The 13,000-nt window shown below is 48.1% G+C and overlaps 6 protein-coding genes across 6 annotated transcripts; 4 read left to right on the top strand and 2 right to left on the bottom strand.

Annotated features, from left to right (window-relative positions):
* Positions 1 to 603: 603 nt before the first annotated feature.
* On the top strand, positions 604 to 1,868 carry BDV37DRAFT_78200 (HIT family protein). Its single transcript, XM_032091207.1, has 6 exons — positions 604 to 765; positions 896 to 978; positions 1,157 to 1,225; positions 1,385 to 1,477; positions 1,559 to 1,573; positions 1,695 to 1,868. The coding sequence occupies exons 1-6, from the start codon at positions 723 to 725 to the stop codon at positions 1,800 to 1,802; spliced, it is 411 nt and encodes a 136-aa protein (XP_031946818.1). The 5' UTR covers positions 604 to 722; the 3' UTR covers positions 1,803 to 1,868.
* Positions 1,869 to 2,457: 589 nt separating this feature from the next.
* Positions 2,458 to 4,023, bottom strand: BDV37DRAFT_277841 (CRAL-TRIO domain-containing protein; the record flags this gene model as incomplete). Its single annotated transcript, XM_032085878.1, has 4 exons — positions 2,458 to 2,957; positions 3,013 to 3,112; positions 3,165 to 3,206; positions 3,259 to 4,023. 4 exons carry the CDS (start codon positions 4,021 to 4,023, stop codon positions 2,458 to 2,460), a joined length of 1,407 nt encoding a protein of 468 aa, XP_031946817.1.
* Positions 4,024 to 4,754: 731 nt separating this feature from the next.
* On the top strand, positions 4,755 to 6,010 carry BDV37DRAFT_236089 (DASH complex subunit DAM1). The gene is made up of 4 exons (XM_032080580.1): positions 4,755 to 5,197; positions 5,248 to 5,299; positions 5,354 to 5,405; positions 5,480 to 6,010. Exons 1-4 carry the CDS (start codon positions 4,877 to 4,879, stop codon positions 5,658 to 5,660), a joined length of 606 nt encoding a protein of 201 aa, XP_031946816.1. The 5' UTR covers positions 4,755 to 4,876; the 3' UTR covers positions 5,661 to 6,010.
* Positions 6,011 to 6,329: 319 nt separating this feature from the next.
* Positions 6,330 to 8,882, top strand: BDV37DRAFT_236087 (putative ubiquitin C-terminal hydrolase Ubp8). Its single transcript, XM_032080579.1, has 7 exons — positions 6,330 to 6,904; positions 6,963 to 7,199; positions 7,250 to 7,357; positions 7,411 to 7,739; positions 7,796 to 8,221; positions 8,272 to 8,475; positions 8,556 to 8,882. Exons 1-7 carry the CDS (start codon positions 6,853 to 6,855, stop codon positions 8,670 to 8,672), a joined length of 1,473 nt encoding a protein of 490 aa, XP_031946815.1. The 5' UTR covers positions 6,330 to 6,852; the 3' UTR covers positions 8,673 to 8,882.
* A 192-nt stretch (positions 8,883 to 9,074) lies between these two features.
* Positions 9,075 to 10,241, bottom strand: BDV37DRAFT_236081 (40S ribosomal protein uS14). Its single transcript, XM_032080578.1, has 5 exons — positions 10,040 to 10,241; positions 9,945 to 9,968; positions 9,799 to 9,841; positions 9,674 to 9,730; positions 9,075 to 9,499 (listed from the first exon to the last, which is right to left on the bottom strand). The coding sequence occupies exons 1-5, from the start codon at positions 10,075 to 10,077 to the stop codon at positions 9,491 to 9,493; spliced, it is 171 nt and encodes a 56-aa protein (XP_031946814.1). The 5' UTR covers positions 10,078 to 10,241; the 3' UTR covers positions 9,075 to 9,490.
* A 1,181-nt stretch (positions 10,242 to 11,422) lies between these two features.
* Positions 11,423 to 12,676, top strand: BDV37DRAFT_78182 (alpha/beta hydrolase). The gene has a single exon (XM_032091206.1). It carries the CDS (start codon positions 11,782 to 11,784, stop codon positions 12,631 to 12,633), a length of 852 nt encoding a protein of 283 aa, XP_031946813.1. The 5' UTR covers positions 11,423 to 11,781; the 3' UTR covers positions 12,634 to 12,676.
* Positions 12,677 to 13,000: the final 324 nt, after the last annotated feature.

Below are 13,000 nucleotides of genomic sequence, written 5' to 3'. Positions count from 1 at the left end.
TTCTCCGCTCCCAGATGCCCTTACTCCAACGTGATCCAAAGCTCGTATGGTCCGTCACGGGATCAATGCCGACTAATAGCTTCAGATTTGAAATGTGGATGAAGTGATCTTCAGATAGATATACAAGAACCTGCTCTGCAGCAGTAGTGGACTATTCCAGCACGTGGAGGAAGATATGTCTCGTACTCTTCCGGACACGAGTTTAAGTAGAGATGGCCCACGCACCATATTTGAGACCAGACCCATTACCACCTTATAAGAGCTAGGAAAAGAAAGTCTGGAAAGAAGAAGACGGTATTTATCACGCTGGCAAAAAATAAAACAATAAAAATCGACAACTGTGTCGATGGAAAGGTCCAAAGATTCAGTAGAGGAGTATTGTGGGCAAACCACGGCCATCTCTGGTAAAAGGCAAGAAATGGGTTCTGAACTAGCTTGTCCCACTCCTCACATCAGTGACCTTTATTATGATATTTATCCCTTCCTCAATTGCCAAGAAAGCGTCGGTTCGAAACCCTTCACTGCCACCACACTGGCCTTTTTTCTTTTTCACAAGTTCCAATCTACCTTTTCCATACGGGAAGATTCCCCGTCGCGTTCCGCCTCCAAGTTGCAACCCCGCATCAGCAAGCATAACAACTTTCCTTCAATTTCGATTTCGATTCCTCAGTGTACCCTTACTATATACCTCATACCATAATACAAAACACTGCTATACCAACATGTCTTCCTCTGCCGCCTGTATCTTCTGCAAGATCATCAAGGGTAATGACTATCCAATGCCATTTTAGACTTTCTACATTCTATAGCATTTGTTTTGCCCCAACTTCGTCATGGGTGACGCTCCTCGAGCAATAATGGCAGCCGTTTCTAACATACGTACGGACAACAACAGGTGATATCCCTTCCTTCAAGCTCTTCGAGAGCGACAAGGTCTTCGCTTTCCTTGACATCCAGCCTCTGAGCCGTGGCCACGCGGTAAGTGTTCAACTCCTTGAATGTTGTCTACTATTTTATCCCCGCACGGCAATCCCAACTCTCAGCCACCCTCTGTCGAGGCGAAGATGCTCACCTTAAATTCCATCCAACAACCGCCTCCAGATCACATGTATTCCTTCTAGTCATGTAAACTGCAACACTAACAATCGAATAACAGCTCATAATCCCCAAGTTCCACGGCGAAAAACTCACTGATATCCCCGACGAGTACCTCAACGAAGTTTTGGTATGTGACCACCCAGCCCGGACCGGGCTCACCTTAAATAAGGTCCCAGCACCTGAGGACCTTGCGAGAAGAGCCTTGCACGGGGACCCAATCATCCCCCACAGCTTCAGGCCTCGCACAAACCGACCGAGCTAACCACACATGATTTGTATTGAATAGCCCGTCGCAAAGAAGCTCGCCAAAGCCGCCGACGCCACGGACTTCAACGTCCTCCAGAACAACGGCACGATCGCCCACCAGGTTGTTCCACATGTATGTCCAAACCTTTCCCCCACCCTCCTGATGGGGCTGAACGTCACTGATTTCGTGGGTGCTTTGCTAACTCGTTATTAGGTTCATTTCCATATGGTACGTTAGCTTGGCTCGTTTTTTGGGTTGACAGGAACCACTTTCCTCGGTTTCGATTCTGAAACGGCCGCCGCTCCGGTATCTTGCTTTATGGAACCGAGGCTAATCTAATTCGTTGCAGATCCCCAAGCCTAATGAGACGGAGGGTCTCGGTGTCGGCTGGCCCGCCCAGGCTACGGACATGGACAAGCTCAAGGCTCTCCACGAGGAGCTCAAGTCCAAGATTTAGATGTCACAATGGCTGTGTATACTCCGTACCGTGTCACTAGACCTGATTTGAAGGCGTCTGGTGGCACTTGTATCACGTTTCTCCTGGTGACACCGCATCTGATGTATATCCTTGGTCAATAAAAGATTACATTAACTCTTTGTGTAAGCTATGGCTGGCTTGGTTTGTTGTAACCCGTGCAGAAAGGAGAGCGAGAATGTTTGTTCTTTGAGCAGTGTGTAGCATAGCAGCTGAGCGGTTTCATTCGTAATGGAGCGGGCAACCCTTGAGTTCCACTTCGATTTCATCTGATAAATGGACGGTTTCATTGATGTCCATGCTCCTTTGGCAGGTATTCCCGAGTCTAAAAATAGTGCCCTGGGCTTGTCTCAATTTTGGTAAGATGTAAGATGTAAGATCATTGCTTCATGCGGCAGTTTCTCCGAAGATATCTGCAGCTTTAGTATTGGGCTGCAGATAGGGCAGGGATAGAGTTGACAAACTTAGTCCATTGGGTCAGATACATCGCACCTTGTATAGTAGAAAGAAGAATACATTTACTCATTCTGACAGACGGCATTGTATAAGCAAATCCCATTATATACAAGAAACATGCATGATCCGAATACCTAAATGGCCTTCTATCAATGAAATCTAAACACCTGGAAACCCCGATCTAGTGGGAGGTGCCATTCGTGGCACCGTTCGTAGTAGTTCCGTTCACTTTGGCTTCGGCCGGATAGAAATCAATCTTTCCTCCGCCCTGGAGAACGTTCAGTCTGTCGTACAGCGAGGTAGCGCGAATGTACGGGTCGAGCTGCCAGTATTGGACCCTCAATCGCTCAATGAGCGCCTCTCTCTTCTCCACCACTGCCTTGGTGGCCGCCTCGTCCTTCTTCCTGCTGACCGTGATCCACTCAATCGTGGTATCTTGGAGGTCTTGAGCAAGCTGTTGTCTTTCCTTGATCAACTCATCCCGCTTGGCTGTATCTTCCATCGTTTTATTTTCATCAACCTTGGGCTCTACATAGCTGTATTCCCAGTCCTCATCGCCCTCAAGCTCCTTATAAATGCGATCCTTGGGGATGAATTTCTCAAGGTCAGAGATATTCTTAGTGAAGTTGATCTTGGATGCAACCACGGGATCAAGCCAGCCCTTGATGATATTCCAAATTCCTATACAGCATATGTTAGATAGCGGCTTATTAACAACGCAGAAGAGGATACGAACCGGAGAAGATCCAAGGGGCTTTGTGGATAAGCACAACTCCAAGGCATTCGGGATAATTAGCTTCGAAGCACTTGATCATAAATTTAACTGGATGATAGTCCTAGTGTATGTTAGAAAAACGTTCGTATGTAGACCAAAAAAGGGATACATACCATGTTTGCTAAAGAGAAGTTGGTCATGTCGAAGACAACACACTACCTCAGGTTAGCTGTTTGGATTCCGCTCATGCAGGAATAGGAAACTTACGGCTGTTTCAACTGGAGGCGAGAGCATCATCCGGGCAGATTCAATGGTGTACACAGTAAACCGATCCAAGGTATCCGTGCCCTGATCGGCCTGCTTGTGCAAGCGCACTCTGATAACGCAGATAGGCCGTCCATCTTTGTCAACACCGTGGATGTAGCCCTTGCCCATGCGCATCTGCTCCAGGAACTCTTCGCCCTTTCTCTTCTCTTCAGGGTCAGAGCTCTTCGATTGCTGTAGGGCAGCCAGTTCGCCATTCTTAACAATATCATCGTCGACCTTCACATCCTGCAATCTCCACCTGATTGTGGAGACCAGCATGATGAGTGCTTTCTTGATATCCCACTTGCGCGCCCGAAGGAAACGCAGAAGCAAGGAGTCGGGGTTATCTTGCTTCACCATGTTCCACAGTGTAACCCGAATCTCCTCAGGCTTCATGTCGGTAATTGCTTGCTGGAATTCTTTGGACTGTCCATACTTGTCATCTCCATCGGTGATGTTGATGGAAGCAATGCTATTTGTAACACCGTTCGTTGGGGTGTCCTCCTCCTCGTCATTGCTCTTTCCACCAAAGAAGGTGAATCTCCGCTTTGGTGCCGCTTTCTTCTGGGACGACGGGCTTGGGGGCGCGGCGACATCGCCATTCGTTTCAATTCCCTCCACGTTAACGCCGCATACCTTCAGCAGCAGGACCCAAAACTCCTGAAGTTTGACTTCCTGCTCTGGGGTGAGGTTGCCCACGGTTCCGGGGGCAGCTTGGATAGGCATTGTTTTAAGGGTATCTATTACACCGAGAAAGGGAGGCTTGTCTTGATCAAATTCCGGAGGGTCCGAAATGAGTTGGGAATCGATTCCGGGATGACGGTATTTATCTTGCAGCCAGGTCGCTCCACAGACAATAGCTAATGTGAATGTGATCGCCCAAAAAGATGAAGCCTTCCTCGGTTCGTTAGGAGGTGATACTGGTAAAGTGGAGAAAGGGCGTTTGGGTGGATTCGACGCAATTAAAAAGCACGAACTTGTACCCAGGTGTTTCGGGAAGATCTGTGCACTGGCAGAGTAAGATGAGACAGATTGGATGGATCTGGCCGAGGAAAGTAAGAGACGGCGGCGCAAGAACCAACCAGTATGCATGTGCTATTAGCAAATGACAAGACGATAACAACTTTTTGGTGTTCCCCTCTTTCGTTATTTGAAGTGAGACAGACGAAGATCCAACCCCTGAAAAGTTTGATTGAACCGGGGATATGCGGGGAATTTCACAAAATAAAAAAAAAAGAGGAGGCAAAAGGGAGTTCCAGAGAGAAGCTAAGAAAGGGTCGCCTGAGGGTCTTCCCCCCTGAGCCACCGGCGCCACTAAATTTAGGGCCTGGCCGCCTGAGGCAACTGCCGTCGGTCATTCGGCTCCAGCGCAAAAGCGGGGGATCAACAGACGGCGTCAACAAAACAAAATCCAATCTACCATCCACACGCCTTCCCATTATCGGTGCCCCGATATTAATTGGTCACCTTTCCCCCCCAGATTTCCAGATTTGAGGCACTTCGCACTCCTTACCCAATTCGTCTTATCACGCCTTGCGTCACTTCCCCATTGTACCTCGGAATTTTCTCTCTCACGACTATGGATCCTACTGCTTTTCCCCGATCGTCTTCGCGTCCAAGGCCTTCATCCAGGCCCACGACCCCTCTGCGACCGAGTTCCCGGTCGTCATTACGTGAAGCACATGGCTATGGAGGCAGTATCAGCAACGCAGGCTATACCCAACCCGCGATCAATGCGCTCGAACCACAGTTTGCAGAGCTCGCAGACTCCATGGCCGATCTCGAGGCCAACTTTATGCACCTCCAGTTGATGCACGAGAGTCTTACGCGCTTCAGCGAGAGCTTTGCTAGCTTTCTTTATGGCTTAAACATGAACGCTTTTTGTGTAGATTTTCCAGAGGTATGGCGACGCGATACCAAACATCTTACAAAACTAATCAACGGGTGCAGGCTCCGATCCCCGTATCATTTAAACGCGCCAAACAAGCGGAGGCTCAGAAAGGTATTGACGTCGCACTACATCTGACAGGAATTTATGGCACTAACACTCTCCAAGAAGCTGAAGTGGAGCAAAATCGGCCGGCTAATGAAGGCGAAACGACATTCATGTGGGTCATTGATTGTTTCTCATGACTACATACTATGTTTGATGGATTTTGCTGACGAAGGCGTCATATTCCAGGACTACTGACACCACCTTCGTTGAAAATCCCTCAAGTGCAATCTCCCCCAAACCGGTACGCAAGACTCCTGCTTCGTCGCGGGGCACCACAAGAGGGTCTAGTACTCGTGGTCGTTATACAACGAGAGGCACTAGTCGGGCTCGTCCGAGCGCGCTGCCAAGGGGTAGAGGGCTGCGGTGAATATCAGTGATGAAAACTTCATGATCCTTCTCGATGGACCGACTCGTAAGTGTACGAACATGGCCCTGTCAATTCCTTGGCTCGTACCAAGGGTACCTATCGCTAGCCGGCATACCATCGGCATTTCATGGCGAGACCCGACAAACTCACGCAGCGCAATGAGCTAGGGGAGTGGTTGATCCATGCTAGAGAGTCCAATCGGGACTTCCCCGGGAGACAATCTATTCTAGTCACCATGCTTTGGTTCCTGACAGACCAACTGCTTGGACATACGAGGACAGCTCTATATAAGGGCTCAAACTTAGAGAGACATCCGAGTCAGCAAATTCCTGTACCTAGTACTGCCATCTAACTTCAGTAGATTCTTGTCTAGGTATTCATGTCCCAAGGTGAATCAGAATAAGTTCCTGCCGGAGTGACTATCTAGTCACTGACCACTTCCATGTCAAGGGTAGAATTACAGACGATCGTAAATCAATAAATTTACTAGTATCCTGTAAAGTGACGGCGTTCGGGACCATGTTGGTGAGACTATAGGTAGCATATCGATACGTACCGTATTTCTCGGATCAAATGCAATCCCGGTTTCTTATCGCGCAACCCTTGCGGGAGAAAAAAAAAGGATCTTTCAATCTGTCATGGCCTCTGCGTTTGTCACCAGCGCCAATCGCCGTTTCAAGGTCTCTGCGGAAATATTCTCAAGAACCATACTAGGGCTGTCTTATATCACATTTATATAATAACCATATCCCTTCGTTCGGGGCTGTTGCTCAGTCTAGAGACAGAACCCGGTCTTACGGAGTTAAGGACCTTACTTATCTGGGGTAGCGTTCGGGACGGAGCCGACGACGGAACACAGAAGTCGCCGCGCAAACCATTTGCGGTCACCACATCCAGTTCAGACACTCTCGAATTGCTGCAGTTCAAGGCCTTTTATTTGTTGGGAGCAGGCCTCCGAGAATCATGATGCTGATGTGATACAGCCAAGGTACTTGACGGCGTTTAAATCCATGGATTTCCATTGTACTTGCAGCTGAAGCCAACGTCACTCTCTTCCATCTATGCGAAGGATCCCTTGGCACCTACTGTGATATACCTACAATCGTTCTTCGGTGTCGCGGGCTTATCCTTGGCTGCACAGCTCTTTTGATACGTCTGGTACAACATATAATCCCCTTAATCCCACCTCGCAATGGCTAGCGTAGCTTGTGTCTCGCTCCTCTCCGAGGCTGAGTTTGGTTGCGGTATGCGGTCACCCTGGAAGTTCCTAGAACTTGTCTTCAATGCTAACTTGCCTGGAAGAGCATCTTACGGCGCAACTCTCCCAGGACGGAGGTGCGGGTGACCAGTTCAGGGCATCATTCATCAAGACACATAATGCTTTGGCTCCTCGCTCCAAATCTGGGGAGTCGGCTACTACACAGAAAGGGCTACGTACAACCAGCTTTTTAAAACCAAAGTACATGTGCTTGACCTGCTCCGATCCATTCATAAATGGTGACCGAAAGGCCCATACAGAAAAGACCGGTCATCAATTCTGTGAGTAGGTCAAGCTTGTAACCAAAGCCATTGGCTGACTGTTGCCTCAGACATGGAATCAAGAAGTCGCACGCTATTCTGTCAGGGATGTGGAGACTTCGTTTATGACTATGGCCTTGAGAGACTAAGATCATCAACAGCAGAAAGCACGCTAAAACGTATGGATGCCACCCTGCCCGTGAGGTTTCACTCGTTGCTAAATTCTATCCAGTTGCTCAAAAACGTCGGTTTAGCGAAAGCTCGACCGACGAGCTATACGTCAGGAGTAATGCAAACAAGCGTTCTTGTGCAAAGCAAGGTGTCAGGGGGCTATTCAACCTCGGACAAACGTGCTATCTGAATGTTATTCTCCAGACGCTCCTTCATGACCCAATCCTCAACACTTACTTTCTAGGAAGCGGACATCAATCGCATGACTGCACCATGTCTGATTGTATAGCGTGCGCTGTTGCAGAGGCATTTGCGGACTTCAACAGCAGTGACAAGGCAGAAGGGTTTGCAGCCCTGAACCTCCTTTTGGCCTCGTGGCGTGCAAGCTCTGTACGTCATCTATCTTTTTAAAAGCAACGCGAGAATCAACTAACTGACTCTAGCAGGCCTTAGCGGGATATCAGCAACAAGATGCACATGAATACTACCAGTTTCTTGTCGACAAACTACACTCTAGTACTGACGGACACCACGAGAACCATGAGAAAGGCTGCCCTTGCTTTTTCCACAAGACATTTTACGGCAAGCTCCGAAGTAGCGTAACATGTGACAAGTGTGGAAATGTCACACGTACGGACGATCCCATGGTGGATCTAAGTTTGGATGTCCAGGTGCAGGCGAAGAAGCGCGCCATGGGCGGTGCTGGGGCCTCGTCCCCTCCGACGTTGAGCGGATGCCTGGAAAGCTTCACATCCCCTGAAAAACTAATGGCAGGCGTTTACAACTGCAGTGGTTGCGGTGGGAGCGCTCAAAAGGCCACGAAACAACTACGCATTAAGAAATTGCCGGCAATTCTATGTATGCAACTAAAGGTAAGTCGCGACATTGAGCCTCACCAAACTCTTAATTGATTTTATTGCAGCGCTATGAACATACATTTTCAGTCTCCGAGAAGCTGGAGGGCCGCATAGACTTCCCACTGTCTATCAACATGCTCCCGTACACAACCAACCCCAACTGCCGCGCGGATAAATCGAGATATATCTATGACCTTTCATCTGCCGTGGTGCATAAAGGGAAATTGGATGCAGGGCATTACTACGTCTACTGCCGGCAGGGTGATGAGGTTTGTTTCCCCTCTACCGTAACTGGTCACCATCCGTGAACATGCAACTGTGAAATGCGGACCATCACTAACATGAACAGTGGATACTCTTCAACGATGACCAAGTCACGTCTGTGACCGAGGCCGATGTCCTCAGTGCCGATGCATATCTTCTCTTTTACAACCTTCGGTCCTTAGCTAGTGCTCCATCGCAGTAGTAGGACCTAGATTTACCACATTGTAATGTGGATTAGTTGCTCATTGCATGCTTCTTTTTTGGCCTGGAGTCCATGGGCATGGGTTTATATCTTTGTTTGCAATATGCATGTGAATTAGTTAGGTCATTGTTGTAGGATCGACCTATTAGTATAGAAAACTAAACCATTGCATGACCAGTGTCATTGGATCGAAGTGTCCATACATGTTGACAATCTACATATTTCACGCAAAGGTTCACCAGACACTTTCTTCTACTGGTATAGGCGAGCTGCAGACTATCCAAGGCATGGATATATAAGCAATTCGACCAGTGTCCCAAAGTCCAGTAATCTACCGCTGCTGGGCACCTTATCAAGGAACACCCCAGAGTAGACGACATCATGTTTCCGTGATTTGAAACCGGTCATAATAGCACGAAGTTCTACCGAGATCATTACGGACACTACAAACCAACATGGCAGTGCGAACAGCATGTGCTCATTAAATCTTTCAGTCATCGACCAGCGCGTCTGGAGTTGTGGAAGAAAGAGAATAAAGAGAGCCCAGGTAATAAATTCCAGAAAAGTTCCTCATTTCAATCCATGTATGAATTGGGGGAAAAGAAAAAAGGGTTCGACATGACACCTTTAATAAATTGTCAACACCGGCATCCGTGCATGATTTTCCTCCAACAACTTTTATTATTCCATATCTGTTTTCCCCGTCGGAATCCCAAGCGAATCGAATCGGTGGTCCGTTCCGCTATTTCCCAAGGTTATTACCGAGCGCCGAGGACGTGACGAATTTCGTGAACAGGAATTTCCAGTTGGTATTTGATTTAACGGTACTGTAGTGGGTAGCGTTAGTGATAGGGTTCTTTCTTTCTCCATCTGCACTCCCCAGCTCCAACGGCGTTCCATGTTTTTTCTTTGTATATATTCTTCCGGGTATTCTTTTCTTTCGTCGTGGTTGCTGGGGGTTGCGGGTGGTAATCTTCAATCGCGCAGGCCATGTCACGAACCTTGTGGAAACCGATGTCCTGAGACTTCTCACGGAAGCACTGACGGCAGATGTTCATCTATAAAACCCCGTATCAGTTTCAAACATCCCAACACAACTCTTCAGAGATCGATATATTCCACATACACCGTACTTGCGGATAAGACCAGCGCGGTGGGTGCAAACGCGGCTAAATCGTCAAAAAACCACAATCAGTCCCAAGCTGTCCCATCACCGAAGTTCCCATCGTCGTCCAAAAGGGGGTTGAGTTGCGGTTTCAAGCCTTCACATACCATCCACGGGAGCCCTTGCCGTACCTATCGCACCACCATTAGCCAAAATGTCTTTTTTATCGTCATCACGGGGGGAAAATGGGGGGTGTCCTTACTTGCGAGGGCGGCTGTACCACACGGACTCGTGAGTCATCTTGAATTGATTCGACGGCGAGGAAAACCTGACGGGTTGACGGTGTTTGGGCAGGCGGGTTGTCGTCGCTGGGCGGTTGTGGTTGAACGGAGACGAATGTTAGGGTTGGAAAATCCGTTGTGTGCTTTCTCTGTTCCCGATTCGGACCAGCTCGCTTGAGCGGCGCTAAACTTTGTTGGGCTGCGGGTTAGGATAAGATGGTCATGTGATGCCGCGTCTTGCTGGCTTGGGTTTAGTTCGCTCTCTTTTATCAGGTTCTGGGGATCGGCGGGCGTATGTTTCTCCGCTTTCTATTTACTTTATTAACTACCGAGTCAGTAACTACTTTGCTAGGTAGATGCTAGTCTTTGCTTTATCTAATGTTGATTCATTTGATGTATGAATATATGGTCCAGTCGAGCGACTTGGTTGCCTGAGTAGTCAGGCGTTGTTTGACATGATTCAGGTCCATTTGGACTGATTAGCGATTCGCATCTGCGTTGACAGAAATCTGGTGCTTGACTATACATGATGAACGGAGAGAAACCAACAAACCCAATTCTGCAAGATCCTGTTTAACACGCCGAAGAAGAGACCTTCACCAAAGTCAACAAGCTAACCTCCGATAATATAAGCGCTAAAGTTAAAGCATATCTTTCCATGGAAATGGCTGGCCTCCCAGAAACATCAACTCAAAATTTATCCTACGTTATGAAAAGCGTTCGGCGACTCGGCTGTGAAATCGGCAATGCCGGTCTTTAGCAACTCAAATCATCCGTCCGAGACAGTGGATATGAATATCGGATTCCAGAGGATGTCGAGATTATGCAGTCATTAAGCGCAGCATAAATAGAAACATCTGATGACGGAGCGAGCCCAGAGTTGTCTAGTATTGTTGACAGACTTAACATATTGGTCGTCTTTAATGATGTCATTTGCATCTGGGATCCACTGGCGTGTTTGGTCTCTCTTCGGAGCTTGTGCTGAGAGTCTCCATAATATTGACATAAGTCACGTCTCAATGTTGGATCATATTAAACATCAGCACCAGATGACCCATCACCGGGCATACATGGCGTCCTTTAATGGGTAAACAGTAAATGGATCTTCCTGTTCATGTTGCGAGTCCCTAGCGGACCGCTAGATACGAAATAGAATATCTAGAGCCCAAAATATTTCGATTAGATAACAGCTGAAAGGCATTGTGGACAAGTACAGGCACTTACCTGATCCCCCAGCCGAAGAACCTATTACCAATAGCACGGCATCAATATATTCCTTGCATTCAACAAACAATGTACCAGGACCGTGCAGATTGGAATACTAGATTCTTATGTAGAAAATAATCACCAAGTGGCTTTTTTCGCATGTTGATCCCCACGACCGAAACATAATGATGGCCATTGCTCTCCAATTGCAGCATTCAAACCTAAGTGGTCTTCCAGGCTGCCAGAGGAGAATCACAGCAATCCTTGACTGGAAAATGTGTGGCTGGTAAGCGGGGTATTGGGAATACGTGAAAGCATTGAATACAATTACACCTGTTGTAATCTCGGTGTATGGCCAAAACCGTTGATTTGATGCTGCGCAGTTGGTGTGGCTGACTTGGCCTGTACTATATACCAGTGTACAACTTGATGCGGATTGCGGGGTATAAATGCGGCGAAGTACCTGCTGGAACCCTCGAACTTACAAACACCAACCCGAATATTATACAACGAAAGAATGGAATTTCCTGAGCCTCACATTCACTTACCGCGAGGTTCGCACACGCACACAGTCATCCTGCTCCATGGCCGCGGCAGTAATGGACCTGAGTTCGCCGAGGAGCTCTTCTCCTCCATAACCTCCAAGGGCCACAATTTGGCCTCTTGCCTCCCGAACTGGCGTTGGGTATTTCCCACCGCTCGCAATTGTTGGAGTGACAGGTTCCAGGAAGAACTGTGTGCCTGGTTTGACGCATACTCCTTGGACGACATCCATGAACGACAGGAGCTGCAGACTGCCGGTTTGAGGGAGTCGGTCACCCACATCCTGGGCATCCTACACCACGAGATAGGAATCCTCGATGGGAAGACCGGCCATATTTATCTTGGAGGTATCAGTCAGGGAATGGCAACCGCCTTATGGACATTGTTCTGTGCCACCAACCAGATCCACCAGCCACTTGGTGGCTTTGTGGGTTTTTGCGGCTGGTTGCCGTTTGCACGACAGGTAGAAGAACTGGTTCAAAGTTCGCAGGAAAGCCGTGCTATCGATGCCCTCAGCGAACAGCCGATACAACGTTCAGTAGCTAGTTTCTTTCTCAACACAATCTTCGGTTCCGAGGCATCGCAGACAAAGGAAACCATCGGCACCTTGATCTTATCAACGCCTGTATTCTTAAGCCACGGGACCGACGACGACTGGGTGTCCGTGGACCTGGGTCGACAAGCAGCTCGAGTCTTACAACATATCAAAATCCCTGTTCAGTGGCATGAGTTCACTGGGGCGGAGGGGGACGGCCATTGGGTCAAGGAGCCTGAGGGGTTTGACCAGATTCTTCACTTTCTCGAGGCATGCTCCAGTCACACTTAGTCAAGCCACTTGTGCAACGAAACATTCTCCCTGGTCCTTGTCAGGTATCATAAACATAAGAGGACGAAATAATAGCTCTACTACATGTCAGTGATACATGAAGTCTGCGTAGATGCAACACATTATGTTCCAACACTCCGAGCCGCTTGTGATGGTTTTTGAGGCTTCAGTTTCTCCGTCAATCATCAGCGTTGCTGTACTTAAAATGTCAATGAAAGCTGCAGTTAGACAGATCCCAGCTGCACAGGAAAGAATGATGTGCTTCATAGAAGACCACGATATTGCGTGGGACACTAGCTGCATTCGAAAAAATGGAAGCACATCCCGATATTCAAAACGCGAACGAGTAAACGAAACATGCATACAA

Source organism: Aspergillus pseudonomiae (genome assembly GCF_009193645.1).
Source record: "Aspergillus pseudonomiae strain CBS 119388 unplaced genomic scaffold BDV37scaffold_2, whole genome shotgun sequence".
Classification (NCBI taxonomy): domain Eukaryota; kingdom Fungi; phylum Ascomycota; class Eurotiomycetes; order Eurotiales; family Aspergillaceae; genus Aspergillus; species Aspergillus pseudonomiae.
Note: the sequence above shows the minus strand (reverse complement) of the source record. Positions and strands in the feature narration are given on the sequence as shown.